The 19,189-nt window shown below is 42.9% G+C and overlaps 1 protein-coding gene across 1 annotated transcript in view; it reads left to right on the top strand.

The window, feature by feature from the left end:
* Nucleotides 1–2,182: 2,182 nt before the first annotated feature.
* The window catches only part of acss1 (acyl-CoA synthetase short chain family member 1), a gene marked incomplete at both ends in the record, with an annotated part of 30,257 nt that continues 13,250 nt past the window's right edge, over nucleotides 2,183–19,189 (top strand). Inside the window, 8 exons of the mRNA XM_083988640.1 lie at nucleotides 2,183–2,534; nucleotides 5,584–5,680; nucleotides 7,216–7,415; nucleotides 8,409–8,584; nucleotides 9,840–9,992; nucleotides 13,941–14,088; nucleotides 16,657–16,794; nucleotides 18,750–18,842. Coding sequence (XP_083844766.1) covers nucleotides 2,183–2,534; nucleotides 5,584–5,680; nucleotides 7,216–7,415; nucleotides 8,409–8,584; nucleotides 9,840–9,992; nucleotides 13,941–14,088; nucleotides 16,657–16,794; nucleotides 18,750–18,842 — 1,357 coding nt within the window. The remainder of the gene's footprint in view (nucleotides 2,535–5,583; nucleotides 5,681–7,215; nucleotides 7,416–8,408; nucleotides 8,585–9,839; nucleotides 9,993–13,940; nucleotides 14,089–16,656; nucleotides 16,795–18,749; nucleotides 18,843–19,189) is intronic.

Below are 19,189 nucleotides of genomic sequence, written 5' to 3'. Positions count from 1 at the left end.
GTTCACTGACCCTGAACGCATCATCTGCACCAGAAGCTGCAGCTCTTTGATCAGCAGCTGCAGACAAACATCTGTAATGTCACAGGTTATTGTTGTGACCTCACAGCTGCATCATCATCATCATCAGACAAACAAACAACAAAAGCTCAAACTAATCTGATCTGATAAATCTCCTTAAAGAGTTAAACTGAACTGATCCTGAGTCAGTGACTCTGTTGTTTTCATGTTTGAAGACAAGGCAGTTATAGCCCGTTTTTACCACCAGTTTGTCTCAAAGGGCTTTACATCCCATCATAACAACATCCTCTGTCCTTAGACCCTCACACCCACTGAGGAAAAACTCAATAGAAAACCCTTTTAAAGGGATAGTTCACCCAAAATTCAAATTTCTATTTGTCCATATAATGGTTGTCAATGGATACCAACTTTCTTCATCCAAAAAGACACACCAAAAAACATCCAAATACCTCCATGCTGCTGGTCTGTAATGTCCCTCTTGTATTGAAGCCCCGACATGAGAAATTGTTCAGAAAAAAATTAAATAAGTCTATATTTTAAGCTTGTTTATAGCGGAAGCTCCCAGTGTCTCAGTTCACTGCTCTTCCTGTGATTTGCACTGACCGGCGGAACAATTTCTCATGTCGGGGCGTCAATACAAGACAGACATTACATACGAGCAGCATGGAGGTATTTGGATGTTTTTTGGTGTGTCTTTTTGGATTAAGAAAGTTGGTATCCATTGACAACCATTATATGGACAAATAGAAATTTGAATTTTGGGTGAACTATCCCTTTAAAAGGGTTTTCCATATGGACGAATACTGCTGCACGGAGCCCCGCCGTAACTCAGAGAAGCCACGGAGGACTCTGAAACTTCTCCCAGCCCTTAGTCCACATGAGGAGGAGGAGATAATGAGTGTAATTTGAATTTTGGGTGAATTATCCCTTTAAACAGGGAAAACCAGGAGAAAGCTCAGGGTGAGCAACAGAGGAGGGATCCCTCACCCAGGACGGACAGACGGGACAGAGAAGTTGTTACAGACAAGAAAACAGTTTATAGTTTATAGTTTGAACCTGCAGCAGTTTGACTTTTTTTTTCTTTTCTTTTTTTTTAGAAATATGTTTATTGATTTTCAAGAGAAAATAAAAGAGATGAAAAAAAGAACAACACATTTTTACTTGTTGTTTAATCAGTCACATGTTTATTAACTTCGTGTTAATGTGTGACATTTATGTTTTTGAGTTGAAGTTATGATTCATAACTTATGAACATGAATCCATCGTGTAGGCTACTGAGTGTGAAGCAGGTTGAAGCTGCAGTTCTCCTGTCGGCCTGAAGGGGGCAGCAGCCGCCAGGTGACTGGTCACCTGTCATGGTAACTCTCTAACCTCTTCACCAACACAACGACCTTCACTGTCAGTCACCAGTTTCACCAGATTTACACTGTAAAACAACAACATGTTCAGCAGAGAGGAAACTAAAAACATCTAAAACATCCACATGTTTATAATAATAAGATAAAAACACAGCTCTTTGGATTCATTTACATTATTATGGTTCTGTTTGATATTTAATATGTGTTGAATAATAATAACATTATTTTTATTTTATAGTATTTTTATTTTATTTTATTATACCTCTGTGGGCCTCCGTACACGGTCACACTTCATCTATTAACACTCATTATAATTAATTCACTGGTTTATAGGAAAGAAAGAAACTTTTAACAGTGAATATTTGTTTTTAAAATCTTAAAGATTATAATTTATTATATTAGCCTATATTATATTATATCATGTTATGTTATATTAAATTATGTTTTGTTATATTATATTATGTTATATTAAATTATGTTATGTTATAGCCTTTTATATTATGCTATATTAAATTATGCTGTATTATATGATATTAGCCTATATTATATTATATTATATTATATTATATTATATTATAGTCTATTATATTATATGACAGCAGCTCTTCACCTGTTGGAATCAACGAGGAAAGTTTCCCGGAAGTTTCTTCCCAGATCAGCAGACACCTGCACCTGAGGGAGGAGTGTGTGTGTGTGTGTGTGTGTGTGTGTGTGTGTGTGTGTGTGTGTGTGTGTGTGTGTGTGTGTGTGTGTGTGTGTGTGTGTGTGATGCGGGTCACTTTGAGTCCGGGACTCTGAGGATCAACATGGCGGCTCGCTGCAGCTGCAGAGGATCGGGACTCTTCAGGGTCCTGAGGTCCAGGACTCTGGGACCGGGTTCGAGACCGGGTCTGGGTCTGGGTCTGCAGCAGCCCCCCCGCTGCGCCCTGTCCTCCCTGCCCCCCCTGCCCCCCCCTCCCCCGGGCAGCTGGGACCAGCAGCTGTCCCTCCTCCCGCACCGGGAGCTGCAGCGGGTCTCGGTCTCGGACCCGGACCGGTTCTGGGGCGCCGCCGCCGTGGACCGGCTGCGCTGGACCGACCCGTTCCTCCGGGTCCAGGACTGCGACCTGAGCCGCGGGAAGATCCGCTGGTTCCTGGGCGGGAAGATCAACGTGTCCGGTGAGGAGAGGCGCGAGCCGCTGAGCACAGTAACGGAGTACTTTTACGTAGGCTATTTGAGTACTGTAGCCTACTTCAAAGTCAAAGTCAGCTTTATTGTCAATTCCACAGTATGTAGCCTAGGCTACTGGACATAAGAGAGAGAAATAGTGTTACTCATTGTGTTACTCTCAGACCCTCGGTGCAGACAGTAGACAGACACACAATAAACATTAAAAAACAATAACACTGTGTGAATCTAAAATATGAATAAAAAACTAAGCCAAACAAGTAATAAAAATAAAAAAATAGAAGGCACAATAGCAGCAGCAGCAGTAAAGTGCAAAAAGACAGTAGTGCAAGTATTGTCTTTTTTTTCTTCTTTTTTTCTTTATTAAAAAGACAAATAAATCTGATTGACAAGAGCTGTGACACTGTTAACGAGAGAAGGTGGTCAACTTTTCAAGTAAAGGCGATAAGATCGATAAGATCAGATCAGATAGATGTATTGTCATTGTGGTTGATACAACGACATGTCATTGCACTCACACAGTATGCTGGGCTCAGTAGCAACACAATAAAGACAATTAAACACTCTAGTTAGGTTGAAAGGTTTATTCACACATAGGCTACACACACACACACACATACAACACAATGAATCAGGTCCCATTGAAGCTACCAAAAGCTTATTGCGGGATATAACACAAAACAATAGGCCTACAGCATATACAAGACTACACATGAAACATTAACAGTATGAATACACACACACACACACACACACACACACACACACACACACACACACACACACACACACACACACACACACACACACACACACACACACACACACAACAATAAAGCACGTACAAAACTAACAATACAGTACATGAAACATTAACAGACATTAGACAACGTACCAACAGAAGCTTTTCATAACATGTAGCCTAGATAAAAAGCAGATGATAATTACATTTACATTACATTTACTGTGGTTCAGATGTTCAATGGTTGCAGCTTATTTATATATATAAACTAAGTCATTTAATTTTCAGCTTTTTCTTGAAAATGGAGATGAGATGGACGTCTCCACCTTCCAATTAAAAGGTGGAATTTTTAAATTAAAAAGTCTACTCATCCATTCAGTCACATCCACGACATCGTACGTCACCATTTACCCATTTACTGTAGGCCTACTTTACTTGAGTATTAGATTTCTTTGCTACTTATTACTCTTACTTGAATACATTTTACTGGAGTGAATTAGTAGGAAGGCTGAAAAGTACTGGTTACTTTCAGGTCTTTTTCTAAAATCCTATTGGACACAAGCTGTGTTTGTCAAAGAAGGAAAAAATCAGTGCAGCTGCTTTCAAAGAGTTCATTCTCACTAACAAGAGTTAAAAGCTCCTTACATTCATTTACAAACAATTAGAGTCATTCACTGATGTGAACAATAAGACATTTACTCTGACTCTGACTTTTACTTACAGTACATTTAGAAGCTTTAACATGTGGACTGAGCTACTGGGGTGGAGTAGAAACTCTGTCCATCTCTGCTGATCAATATGGCTGCATGTTTATATATAGCTAATAGAGATAATGACGTCACCATTAGTGCAGCTGTGTGTGTGTGTGTGTGTGTGTGTGTGTGTGTGTGTGTGTGTGTGTGTGTGTGTGTGTGTGTGTGTGTGTGTGTGTGTATTGATCTGTATCAACAGAACAGAGAGGCAACAGTGGGTTGTGGTGCAACATGCAACATAGTGGACTAATGTTTCTATGCTTTTATACTTTTATCTCATGTGATGTTTTTATAGGTTTTATGTTTTGTATTTATTCTGTCTTGTGTGTGTTGAGTTGTGTAGTAGCCAATCACAGCGGAGCAGCAACGTGAATTTAGTTGAATTCTTTTTTTCAATGACTCAACTCAACTCAACTCAAACTCAAAAGTACTTTATTATTCCGTTAGGAATAAAGGCAATCTAATCTAATCTAATCTAATCTAATCTAACATGTTCAGGCTCCACATCTGTTATCGATTACCTCACTTGATTGATTATTGATGGACCAGGACCAGAACCAGCGCTGCTCTTCTGTCCAATACACACATGAAACTTCACTTTACATTCACACTAACTAATGCTACTGATACAGCTGTTAGATTTCATCAATGAGACCAACATTTATCTCCTAGAAATAATGTAACCAGCCGGTGGTAAACCTCTAAAAACCTGCGGGTAAGTTAATTAGTGATGGTTTTCTCCCCCGGGATGAGGACGGAGGTTGGCCGGCCGAGCAGCTCTGCAGACCGGCTGCTGTCTCTGTGATGTCCCGGTCGCTGCAGAGCTTCACTTCTCTGAAAAACATCGGAGCAAACTTATAAACAGCCGTTGTTTGGATCAACTGGCCGTAGATTTGGGATCTAAACAGTTACTTTCTCACATAGAAACATATTAAAACTTAATAAAGTTACATAATAACAGCGCTAGAGCGGTAAATAAAACAGCTTTTCACCTGTTTTATGATGCTCTGGGGCAGTGATGTAATGAGTTTAATGAGTGACAGAGTCATGTGACCTCTGTGTGACTTCAACTGGAGGAAACTATAAAGTCTTATTGTGAAGGTCACAGTTCAAAGTCCTTTCAAAGTAAAAGTCAGGAGGAGTAAAGTATAATAGAGCTGCTCTGACATCTTTGGTTTTATTTTGAAAAGTCGGGGTCTGTGTGTGTGTGTGTGTGTGTGTGCGTGTGTGCGTGTGTATGAACCAGTTTCATCCAGTGACTGTGAATCCGTCTCTTTATCCTCTGTTGTTTTTCTGTCTCTGATGATATCCCATAATAATAATCCAATAATAATCCAATAACGACGGAGGATGATTTTGTGTGTTTGTTATATAAACGATTGTGTGAACGAGTCACAAACCAGATCGTCAGTGTGAAGAGGATTAATGTTCAATCAGTGTGTGTGTGTGTGTGTGTGTGTGTGTGTGTGTTAATAACTGGAGATTTAAAGGGACATTCCCACCGTGTTAATTAACTGATTCATTGTTTAATCGTTGTTCCTCCAGTGAACTGTCTGGACGTCCACGTGGAGAAACATCCGGACCGAGTGGCTCTGATCTGGGAGAGAGACGAACCGGGCACCGAGGTGAAGGTCACGTACAGGTAGGAACACCGTAGTACCATCCCATCACTCCTCAGTACCTCCAATAAGACTTTAACAATACAATAAAATACTTTAAAATACTTTATGAGACAGATTAAAGTGAGTTAAATGTGTCAAACTGCAATAAAAATGTAGGCCTACATTAAAGCAGAAGTAAGCGATCCGGTCGTTTTGGCTAATGCTGCGTTCCAGGCAGGCTTTTGAAACCGTAAATTACAGCTTCAAGTCACAACTTACGACTTTGTAGCGTTCCAGGCAACACACTCGTGTTTCTCTGACCTGTTTTACCTGTGAAAGTCACTATAACGGCCACTCGTAACTTCTGACCCGTGAACTCGTACCAGATCGAACTGGTACCACTTCACAGGTCGGAAAAACACGAGTTACGGGTTGCCATGAACGCACCATAACTTCTTGTCAGCCGATGGAGTTAGCAGCCCCCGCCCTCGTCATGGATCTATTGGTCCTCGTCCCTACGTCACCACATTCAGGCGCATCCCTTGGCTGCACACACAGAGAGGACTGCCCCTTTATGCCGTTCTCTCTCCTCATTGGATAAAGGTTGTAGGATACAAGGAAAGTTTTCTCCTGGGCTCAGAGCAGAGCAGAGTGACTGACAGACCCGTGTTTCAGACCAAACACTCTATAGAAGTGATTGCTGTCGGAAGATACAACTATTTAAGACTTATATTAACACAAACATTCACCTTACTTCTGCTTTAAACATGTTCTACGTCTAAAGTTTCCTCCTCGGGGCAGAAAACTCTGACTCTGGTTAGAAGCTACATGATCTTTTTTACATCAACGACCCGAAATTAACACGAATTAGACCACGGACCTGCACTGGACAACATTTTGAAACAAACACCAGAAATACACAAATATTTGTTCTGAGACTGAATAACTTTACTTTCTTAGTCAATGTACGTTCAAATTAGAACCATTGGTGTTAATTTTTGAAAAACTTTTTGTAAAACTAAAAAAGAAAAAAGTCTTCAAAAATCTTGAAAAGAAAAAAAAAATTGTGAAATTTATAAAAAAAAAAAAAGAAAAAGAAAAATTCTAGAAAAAAGTTATACAAATTCTTGAAAAACTTTTAAAAATGTCATTTTTGGAATTTTTTTTGTAAAATTTCTGGAAAAAAGTAGCACCACTTCCCAAAAAGGTTTAAACATTTCTAGAAAAAAATTGTAGCCTATAATTTCTCAAAAAATAAAAGTCTTAAAAAAATCTAAAAATAAAAAATAAAAAAGTCTAAAAAATTGGTGAAAATTAATCGGAAAAAAAAGTTTTAAAAATTCTAGGGAAAAAAAAAAAAGTTCTAGAAAAAAGTTATCTACAAATTCTTGAAAAACTGTCAAGGAAAAAGTAGTGAAAAATTCTAGAAAAAAATGGTAAAATGTCTCGAAAATAAGTTTAAAACTTCTACAAGAACAGTGATAAAACGTTTTATTTTAGATTCTAGAAAAAGTACTAACATTTAGAGAAGACGTTGGGCCCAGTTGAACCCTCTGCCCCCCCCCCCCCCCCCCAGGGAGCTGCTGGAGACCACGTGCCGTCTGTCCAACACGCTGAAGGCTCATGGGGTCCAGAAGGGCGACCGCGTGGCCGTCTACATGCCCGTCTCTCCCATGGCCGTGGCGGCCATGTTGGCGTGCGCTCGCATCGGCGCCGTGCACACGGTCGTGTTCGCCGGCTTCAGTGCTGAGGCGCTGGCCGGTAGGATCCAGGACGGTGAGTCAGACCGGACCGGACCGGACCGGACTAGACCGGACTAGACTGGACCGGACCGGACCGGACTGGACCGGACTCAGGTCCCAGTCTCTTTAGTTAATCCAGATCCTGATCCAGAATAGTTTGATCAGTTTTCTATTGAACAGAATCTACACACGGAGAGAGAGAGAACTCCTGCTGCAGAGTGAGGAACTTCAACCTCAGATCTGGATCTGGATTAGGATCTGGATCAAGATTAAGGCCTAGTCCACACACCAACACGGGTATTTTTGAAACCAAACTTTTATGGACCCCGGTTAAAAAAAATGTCCGTCCACACCACCGGTGTGATAAAAAATATCTCCGTCCACATGAAACCGCAAAATCCGCCTCAAACAATGTCATGCACATGCCAAAGCAGTAGGTGGCGATATCACTCCTAACAGGAAGGCCATTTTAGCCAATCACAAGGCTGGAAAAATTCATACCGGAAAAACAACAATGGCTATGCTAAATGCTAAATGGTAAATATCACCAGAAACAGCAACTCTGTCAGCTGGTCACGTCTAGAGCTCCACAAGTCTCCATGGATACAACTTACTGTTTACCCTCGCACAGTGTGACGTTGAAAAACGTCGTCAAGAAATAGCGGTTTTCCTCGGTTTTCCCGTCCACACATGAAGCTGAAACCAGAGTTTTCTAAAAAGTTCACCCTGGACTCTGGTTACAAAACCTCTGGTTTCAGGAGCCGTCGACTGCGGTTACGTGTGGATGAAAGAACAAACCGTGAAGAGAAACACACAATTTCAAAAATACCCGCTTCGTGTGGACGGCCCCTAAGATCTGGATCTGGACTCTGTGTTGTGCAAACAGTGAAAACACAAACATGACATTTAACACAGTGGGCTGAGTGCAGCAAAGCATGCTGGGAGTTCCCTGAGTCCCAGGTGAAGGACCAGGTGGATTATTGATCATTGGTTATTGATTATTGATCGGTGCCTCTGTCCGTCTCAGCTCAGTGTAAGGCGGTGGTGACCTGTAACCAGAGCGTGCGCGGCGGCCGCCTCGTGGAGCTGAAAGCCACCGTGGACGCGGCGGTGAAGTCGTGTCCGTCCGTCCAACACGTCTTCGTGTCCCAGAGGACGGAGCAGAGGATGGAGATGGGACGGCTGGACGTCGACCTGGACCAGGTGATCGATCAATAACATCTGATCTGTCCTGAAGGGATTCATTGATTAAAATGATTGCAGGCAGGACCGGCCGCTGGCATAAACACTCTGTGGTTGTTTAGGGCCACAGCCGTTAGGTGGGGGGCCACATGATCAGAAAGGTACCGGGGTTCATCAAGTCATTTAAACATCCTGAGGTCTGCACGTGCAGCTATGAGCTTTATATGTAATGTGAAGTCAATATTCAGCTTCTTTTATCTCACATTTGAGACATTTGGTGAAAATAACACGGCAGAATGACAACTGCTCAAAAAGCAATCTTACAAAATGTCATTTTAGACTTGTTTTCTACACGTATCTATTACTGTATTCATATCCTATTTCAAGCACCAAAACAGTTCATTCTCATGACTGAAGGAGTGTTTTCACAAGGGATTGGACATCTTTCAAAAAGCAGACCTCAATTTTCCAGCATTTGTCCTAAATTATTTCTTTCTACAGTGTTGTAGGACAAACTGGCCTCAGTGTGCTTACAGCGGAGGTTCTAATATTTAGACATAAAACACTTGAGTATTGTTACATCTGCAAGTATCTTAAAAAGATACATTTAAGAAAATATGTAAAAGTTGAGAAAATGGCCTCAAACCTCAGAGGCATAAACACGTCTGTATTCAGTTTTAACCAGTGATTTGGTGTTTGTGCTTAGAGTGCAGGGCCACAAACAAAAACCTTGTTTAGGGGGCCACCAACATCCTAGAGCCGGCCCTGATTGCAGTGTGATGTGATGAACATGATAGTGAAAGTGGTTTCGGCACCAAAAAATGTTGCTTCCAAAGTGTTGGAGCTTCTTAAAAACTGACGATCACTGAAGCAAACCGGTCATATTCACTGATTTAAACACAGAAACACTGTCACAAGAAAAGGAAAACAACAACGGTGACATGAAAGTACGAGGTAGGGCTGATAGATAGATAGATAGATAGATAGATAGATAGATAGATAGATAGATAGATAGATAGATAGATAGATAGATAGATAGATAGATAGCCCCAGTACGAGGAGGAAAAAGCAGATCTGTTACTTAGCAACAATAAGATTCTTTTGTAGCAACTATCGCTAAACGCTAGGCTACACATTCCTATTTCAAAATAAAAGCATTTGTTATTGTCACCTATTATCCTAATGTCATAGAAAAACATTTACAACACCATCAATACACCGATCGATCAGACGTCAGCGCTCCTGTCTGACCCCCCTCACCCCCCCCCCCCTACAGGCGATGTCCCAGCATGCATCAGTGTGTCCTCCAGAGCCGATGGACAGCGAGGACTTCCTGTTCCTCCTCTACACGTCAGGAAGCACCGGGAAACCGAAAGGCATCGTCCACACGCAGGCCGGATACCTGCTGTACGCCGCCATGACACACAAGGTACACACACACACACACACACACACACACACACACACACACACACACACACACACACACACACACACACACACCGAGCTGCAGAGTGTCTGACAGGTAAAAAACATCCTTATGAACAGGTGGAAGTGAAGTAACGCGGCGGGCAGGTGACTATTTTCATCGTTTTATTTTGAAAAGCAGGAAGCCTCCATGTAGAAAAAAAAAGTGGTAAAATTTCTAATTAAAAAAAAAGGGGGGGTAAAAATGATCAAAAAAGTGGTAAAATTTCTTAAAAAAAAAAAAAAAAAGTGGTAAATGTTCTCATAATGAGAGTGTGCAGTCTTGTTCTTTCCTTTTGATGTTTTCCACTTCGCCCAGCAGCACCCAAAGCAAGTGATGTGTGTACATTTGTACAATCTTTGGAAATATTGTATAGAAATTCCTGGAAAAAGTGGTACAATTTCTCCCTAAATTTTTTAACATTTCTAGAAAAAAGTGGTAAATATTCTGAAAAAAAAAAAAAAAAGGTTAAAAAACAGTTCTAGCAAAAAGTGGGAAGATTTCTAAAAAGAAAAAAAATGTAAAAATTTTCTAGAAAAAAGTGGTAAAAATTCTCACAAATAAATAAATAAAGTGGTACAATTTCTAAAAAAAAAAAAAAAAAAGGTGGTAAAAATTCTAAAAAAAAGAAAAAAAGGGGTAAAAATTCTCAAAAAAAGTTGGGGACCCCCTTTAAACCTCTCAAGGACCCCTGGGGGTCCCCTGACCCCACTTTGAGAACCACTGATCTAAGATACAATATTTACATAAATATTAATTGCAAATTGATGAAACATTGAGATAATCATTGATCAGGTGATAATTTTAGGCTTCTAACATCTCAGTTTTACATTCTGTATAAAATCGTGAAAAGACTTCGAGTCAGTTAACTATGAATTATGTAGTTACAGTAAAAATGTAACTGCAAAACAAAAAAACTCTGCTCTGCTGCTTTAACGAGGAGCTGAAGACAAAAGAGAGAGGACACACAGGACAAACACACACACACACACTGTCCTCAGAGGGGGAGGGGGGGTGATGATGATGATGATGATGATGATGATGATGATGATGATGATGATGATGATGATGATGATGATGATGATGATGATGGTGATGATGAAGAGCAGGACGCTGCCCCGCGGCCTCTAGAGAATTTAAATTAGCTCTTTAGTGGAAACATCTGGTTCCTCTGTGTTAACAACAACCACACCATGATGATGATGATGATGAAGACGATGATGATGATGAAGATGATAATTGAATAAAAACATGACCCATAATAACCACCCCCCCCTCCCTCCTTCCTCCTCCTCCTCTTCCTCCATCGCTGCCAAATATTTATCAGTGCTAATTTCTAAAGCAGCTTAACGGCTCAGGGTTCACGGTGTGTGTGTGTGTGTGTGTGTGTGTGTGTGTGTGTGTGTGTGTGTGTGTGTGTGTGTGTGTGTTGTGTGTGTGTGTTGTGGTCTTGGCTCCATGTTTGTTTGGATGAAACAACAGAACAAAAGCTGCTTTATCTGAGAAAGACAAGGAATGCTGGGTCCAGGCCAGAGAGAGAGAGAGTGTGTGTGTGTGTGTGTGTGTGTGTGTGTGTGTGTGTGTGTGTGTGTGTGTGTGTGTGTGTGTGTGTGTGTGTGTGTGTGTGTGTAAAGGGGGGGGGGGTTGCTAGGATCCTCACTTTGGGTTTTCAGCCATTTTGTTTTTGACCAAAACAAGTTGAGATTCTTCTCTGTGGCTCCTCCCACTGTGTCCTCATGTAAACAGGAACAGTGACAAAACAAACAATAGATGATTCATGTTTTACAATGAATCAAACTTTATTTTAGAGCTGCAACAATTAATTGATTAATTGAACAATAATCGATTATTAAATTAATCATCAACTATTCTGATAATCTAATAATCAGTTTGAGTCGTTTTTTTAAAGAAAAAAAGTCCAGATTCTCTGATTGCAGCTTCTTCAATGTGAATATTTCTGGTTTCTTTGTTCCTTTATGACAATAAACTGAGTCTCTCTTTGGTTTGTGGACAAAACAAGACATTTGAGGACGATGTCGTCTGGTGGTTTGAGAAACACTGATTGATGTTTTTAACATTTTATTGACAAAACAACTAATTGATTAATCGTTTAAAGGGATACGCCAACATTTTTTTGTGTGTCTTGCCTCACTCCCAAGTCCATGACCAGCAGATAGACACCATCCTTTCAACTGTGCGTGTAGTAACAAGGGAGATAGAGCCGTATCGCCGTAATTAGCTTAGCTCAAACACTGGAAGTGTATAGGTAGTGTTAGCCTGCCTCCTACCTAAAGTCGCTAATTAGCTTAGCTCAAACACTGGAAGTGTATAGGTAGTGTTAGCTTGCCTCCACCTAAAGTCGCTAATTAGCTTAGCTCAAACACTGGAAGTGTATAGGTAGTGTTAGCCTGCCTCCACCTAAAGTCGCTAATTAGCTTAGCTCAAACACTGGAAGTGTATGGGTAGTGTTAGCCTGCCTCCACCTAAAGTCGCTAATTAGCTTAGCTCAAACACTGGAAGTGTATGGGTAGTGTTAGCCTGCCTCCACCTAAAGTCGCTAATTAGCTTAGCTCAAACACTGGAAGTGTATAGGTAGTGTTAGCCTGCCTCCACCTAAAGTCGCTAATTAGCTTAGCTCAAACACTGGAAGTGTATAGGTAGTGTTAGCTTGCCTCCACCTAAAGTCGCTAATTAGCTTAGCTCAAACACTGGAAGTGTATGGGTAGTGTTAGCCTGCCTCCACCTAAAGTCGCTAATTAGCTTAGCTCAAACACTGGAAGTGTATAGGTAGTGTTAGCTTGCCTCCACCTAAAGTCGCTAATTAGCTTAGCTCAAACACTGGAAGTGTATGGGTAGTGTTAGCCTGCCTCCACCTAAAGTCGCTAATTAGCTTAGCTCAAACACTGGAAGTGTATAGGTAGTGTTAGCTTGCCTCCACCTAAAGTCGCTAATTAGCTTAGCTCAAACACTGGAAGTGTATAGGTAGTGTTAGCCTGCCTCCACCTAAAGTCGCTAATTAGCTTTGCTCAAACACTGGAAGTGTATAGGTAGTGTTAGCCTGCCTCCACCTAAAGTCGCTAATTAGCTTAGCTCAAACGCTGGAAGTGTATAGGTAGTGTTAGCCTGCCTCCACCTAAAGTCGCTAATTAGCTTAGCTCAAACGCTGGAAGTGTATAGGTAGTGTTAGCCTGCCTCCACCTAAAGTCGCTAATTAGCTTAGCTCAAACACTGGAAGTGTATGGGTAGTGTTAGCCTGCCTCCACCTAAAGTTGCTAATTAGCTTAGCTCAAACACTGGAAGTGTATGGGTAGTGTTAGCCTGCCTCCACCTAAAGTCATCAGAGAAACTCTTCAGCAACTCTAAACGGAAACCGGCGGGCCGATCTTCGTCTCAGAGCTACAAAACTCTCCGGTAAGGAATCTTGAGCGGTCAAATGCCGCTAACGGGACCAGATCGGTCAAAACGGAGGGTTCAAGCGAAGACGCTTTATTTTGGTTCAAGCTAGCTACATCGAGGGTAGCTTAGCTTCCTGTTTCAAAGTAAAAGCACTAATTCCATCGTCATGGTTTTCTGTATGTAAAGGGCAACGGGTGTTTTATTTTGTGAAAGTAACCGGAAGTGTGTTGGTCACAACGGCTAGCTTGAGTAGCGCCGAATTCGTCTGAACAAAATTGTAAACAGCTGGTATTTAGACAAATTAACGACACACTGCTGATCTAATGTTGGCATATCCCTTTAAATAATTGACAGATTCATCGATAATGAAAATAATCGTTGCAGCTCTACTTTATTTAAAGACAGAATAACTCAAACTGTGTGTGTGTGTGTGTGTGTGTGTGTGTGTGTGTGTGTGTGTGTGTGTGTGTGTGTGTGTGTGTGTGTGTGTGTGTGTGTGTGTGTGTGTGTCAGTACGTGTTCGACCACCAGGACGGCGATGTGTTCGGCTGCGTGGCCGACGTGGGCTGGATCACCGGTCACAGCTACGTGGTCTACGGTCCGCTGTGCAACGGAGCCACCACCGTGCTGTTCGACAGCACGCCGGTCTACCCCGACCCAGGTGAGGCCACGCCCCCTCACACCTGAGGCCACGCCCCCTCACACCTGAGGCCACGCCCCCTCACACCTGTCTACCCCGACCCAGGTGAGGCCACGCCCCCTCACACCTGTCTACCCCGACCCAGGTGAGGCCACGCCCCCTCACACCTGAGGCCACGCCCCCTCACACCTGTCTACCCCAACCCAGGTGAGGCCACGCCCCCTCACACCTGTCTACCCCGACCCAGGTGAGGCCACGCCCCCTCACACCTGTCTATCAGGTGAGGCCACGCCCCCTCACACTTGTCTACCCAGGTGAGGCCACGCCCCCTCACACCTGTCTACCCAGGTGAGGCCACGCCCCCTCACACTTGTCTACCCAGGTGAGGCCACGCCCCCTCACACCTGTCTACCAGGTGAGGCCACGCCCCCTCACACTTGTCTACCCAGGTGAGGCCACGCCCCCTCACACCTGTCTACCAGGTGAGGCCATGCCCCCTCACACCTGTCTACCCAGGTGAGGCCATGCCCCCATCCATGCATTTACCGAAACCATGGAAACGTAAACATAAAATTCCACCGGAAGAGCAAAACCGGAAAAACAGGCTACGTTTTTGACGTTCGGAAAAAGGTGGATAAAATGAACTTAAACCTTTTTCAAAACCTTAAAAAAGCCAAACAAATGCACATTGCACAATATTTCAAAAAATAAAAAATAAAAAAAATTCCAGAAAATCCCCCCCCCCCCCAAAAAAAAAAAAAAAAAACTCGATTAAAAAAAACAAACAAAGGTGAACCTGAGAGTCAGTTACTCATTAACCTCGTTTACAGCGGAGCCACTTTATCTCACCTGGATTGTTTTACAGTCGTTTCCCTCTGCGCTCTGATTGGCGCTCGGTCATGTGACTGTGATATGGCCGTGACCTTTGACCTGGTAACTGTTGGTGCAGAGTCTGATGCTGATTGGACGGTGACTGTTACACTTCACCACAATGTTTTCACAGTGAAGCATCATGGGAGTTCAGCTTCCTGACTGAGACTGGAGAACAACTTCCTGTTGTCAAATCTGCCACATCACCAGAATTCTTGAATCCTTGGATCCTTGAATCCTCAACTCCTCGGATCCTTGAATCCTTGAATCCATGGATCTTTGACTCTGCAGATCCTTAAATCCTAAGGTCCTTGAATTCTCGTCACCTTGAATTCTGGATCTTGGGATCCTTGCATCCTTGAATCTTTGGGTCCTTGAATTCTTGAATTCTCGTCACCGAGGATTCTTGGATCCTGTTAGCTTAGCCTGGTTTCTGTTGAAAAGAGATGAAAACAACTCACCCACTCTGCTCCAGTTATACGCTATGCAGCAACTTTCTGCGTCCAGCAAAGAGTCCAGGCACTGACAACACACGTCCGAGGCCGACTGGCAGCACAAACATCTGGTTTCAGCACAAACATCTGGTTTCAGCACAGACATCTGGTTTCAGCACCAACATCTGGTTTCAGCACAGACATCTGGTTTCAGCACCAACATCTGGTTTCAGCACAGACATCTGGTTTCAGCACAAACATCTGGTTTCAGCACAGACATCTGGTTTCAGCACAAACATCTGGTTTCAGCACAGACATCTGGTTTCAGCACAATTATCTGGTTTCAGCACAGACATCTGGTTTCAGCGGCCACCGACAGCACAAACATCTGGTTTCAGCACAAACATCTGGTTTCAGCGGCCACCGACAGGCAGTGACCACCAGACTGACCACTTGATTCCCCCAGATCCTATCTGTGATGTCTGCTTGTTGTAGCCATGGTTACAGGTAGTCAACTGGCGTGGAGGCGATTACCGAGTGAAGTAGAGTCCCGCAGCTCAAGGATGAATGTGTGTGTATTAACTCCATATAATGCAGCTAAGTTCCTGTGTATCTTGCCTCTCAGTTTATAAAAGTTATTATCAGGGAAAACGGAGAGAATTACGTACGGTTTCATTTCGATGGGCGCCACTATCAGTTTGAGACCGAGTTTACTGAAGACAAGCTGAAGGAAATGGAGGAGTAAAGTGAAAGAGGGGCAGCTGCGGTGGAGACTATGTGCTGGAAATGGAGGCTAAAAATGACAGAGGGATGTTTGTGCTGAAACCAGATGTTTGTGCTGCCAGTCGGCCTCAGACGTGTGTTGTCAGTGCCTGGACTCTGTGCTGGACACGGAAAGTTGCTGCATAGCGTATAACTGGAGCAGAGTGGGTGAGTTGTTTTCGTCTCATTTCAATAGAAACCAGGCTAAGCTAACAGATGTTTGATGCCTCGTATTATGGGATGGAACCCTGTTTGTACTGTTGATGACGTTTGGTGCTGTTCTGAGCATTATTTGTGGCTGTAAGTGGCTTTTTGATCGGTGGCTAGTGGATCCGTATACTGCGCTGTTTGTTATGGTGCGGTCATTGCTAAAGTTGCTAGAACTAGAGAAGCTAGCGGTTAGCAGACTTCATCTCTCGAGGGGGGGTCTAACTCTGTGTTACAGTGCGTTGGACCATGGGTTAAATCCTCTGGTCCAATCAGCTTGTTGCTCTGAGTGACGTTGAGCTGTGGCTGTGTGCAGGCCGGTACTGGGAGACGGTGCAGCGGCTCAGGATGACTCAGTTCTACGGCGCTCCCACCGCGCTGCGCCTCCTGCTCAAGTACGACCACAGCTGGGTGACGAAGTACGACCGCTCGTCTCTGAGGACGCTGGGCTCAGGTGAGACACACACACACACACACACCTGCTCACAGGCAACACACACACCTGCAGAGGAACAATCACAACATTAAATTTTGTCGTGTCTTGCCTCACTCCCGAGTCCATGACCAGCAGATAGACACCATCCTTTCAACTGTGCGTGCGGTAACAAGGGAGATAGAGCCGTATTGCCGTAATTAGCTTAGCACAAACACTGGAAGTGTATAGGTAGTGTTAGCCTGCCTCCACCTAAAGTCGCTAATTAGCTTAGCTCAAACACTGGAAGTGTATAGGTAGTGTTAGCCTGCCTCCACCTAAAGTCGCTAATTAGCTTAGCTCAAACACTGGAAGTGTATAGGTAGTGTTAGCCTGCCTCCACCTAAAGTCGCTAATTAGCTTAGCTCAAACACTGGAAGTGTATAGGTAGCAGAGGAGGCTGGTCCATTGAGGCAGAGGAGGTTGGTCCTCCTCTATTTTTGAGAGGCAAAAGGAAAATTTATTTTTTATTTAAGAAAGAGTAACTGGTTGAAATAAATCATTACCAAATCTCAGTATAATTTATAAAATATTATATATGTATTTTATCATAAAAAAAGTTTGTTTTTTGGAAGAAAATCCACTTAAAACGGCTCAACTGCGCCGCCAGCAGGCTCAGGAGACAGAGCAGGCTGTGTGAGGAGCAGGGAGCAGGAAGGTGGGGGCTCTACGGAGGTGGCAAGATTTTTACTTCCCTAACTGGCCTCGGGGCGGGATCTTCTTCCATTGACTCAATGCATTTAGGATGTCTTCATCCTGACCTGTGATTGGCTAAGACACGTAAAATGACGTCATGACGGAGGAGGCTCTTCTGTACCAATCAGCAATCAGAACACAAGATTGACATCACGTTGGTCCAATGACAGTTCCCCAACCCCCCTTAGTTACTGTTGCTATGTGCGCCAAACTTTCACTCCCAGCCGTGCTGCTCCGGTGCTGCTCCTAGCACAAGAAATACGGAGTTTTCAGCGATATTGGCATTGATTTGAAAGGAAATATCAGCAGATTTCTGGATAAACTGTTGGGAGATATCGGAGAGAAGCATTCAGGAGGTAACAGTAAGGAGAAGTGACAGCGTGTGGCGGTTAGTGATACTGACAGTAAACTCACTCACCCATAAAAGACGTGCTAACCACAATAGTAAGAGCATTTTCTGCTCTTGGTGAAACGGTTAGCATCGTCGCCTACGGTGCAGAGGATTTGGGTTCAAAGCCAGGACAGGGCAAGTCACTGAACTTTTTTTTTAATTTTAATTTTTACATCCCACATGATAAATGCTCTGTCTTTTCATTAGGGCTGTGTTAATCTGAAAACAGTAGGATTGAATAAAATTATGTTGTTTTTAAGAAATCTTGCAAGACATTGTTTTACTGTTTAATTTTCATTGAATATAAGAAAGTAGCTAAGTAGTCAACTAGTATAAAATAACATGACGCCGTGGACTGGTCTTCCTCCTGTCCTCCCCAATTTTTTCAGTCACCAGCCGCCACTGATAGGTAGTGTTAGCCTGCCTCCACCTAAAGTCGCTAATTAGCTTAGCTCAAACACTGGAAGTGCACAGTGGAAAGGATGGTGTCTATCTGCTGGTCATGGACTCGGGAGTGAGGCAAGACACGAAAAAAAATGTTGGCATATCCCTTTAACAAAACACAGTGATTATCCCCTCATGGTGCCACTGTTATCACACACACAGACACACAGAGACACACACGCCCTTCACATTAAACCTATGGTGTCATATGTACAAAGATCAATATTTAATTGATTAATTCCCATAATAACAACTGTGTTATAGGTTGAGACCTGAACACACACCTGTAGTAAAACCATAAAACCTGTGTGTGTGTGTGTGTGTGTGTGTGTGTGTGTGTGTGTGTGTGTGTGTGTGTGTGTGTGTGTGTGTGTGTGTGTGTGTGTGTGTGTGTGTGTGCGTGCAGTGGGAGAGCCCATCAACCACGAGGCCTGGCACTGGTTCCACAGTGTGGTCGGAGAGGGACGGTGTCCTCTGGTGGACACCTGGTGGCAGACAGGTGAGACACGCCCACACTCACCTGTCACAGTCAGCACAGACACCGAGTCCACGTCTGGACTGGGAGTAGTAGTAATAGTAAAAATTGGAAACATTAAACAAAGAATAAAAAGCAAGAAAAAAAAAGAATACTAACATATATATAAAGTAGAGGATAAAATTAATATGAGTTTGCAGCATGAAATATCGATTTGTAGACTGGTATCGCTCGTTTAGAATCACACTTATGACATTCGGGACAAAAACGTCCTCTATAAACAACTGCTCTAAAAATGTATCAGATAAATATTTTTTTCAAATTTTTTTTTACAAATCTTTCTGTCAACTTCTGTTCTTTCCAAAAATACT

This window comes from Trachurus trachurus (assembly GCF_905171665.1).
Source record: "Trachurus trachurus genome assembly, chromosome: 15".
In the NCBI taxonomy this organism is placed as follows: domain Eukaryota; kingdom Metazoa; phylum Chordata; class Actinopteri; order Carangiformes; family Carangidae; genus Trachurus; species Trachurus trachurus.
This window is presented reverse-complemented; position numbering and strand designations above follow the sequence as displayed.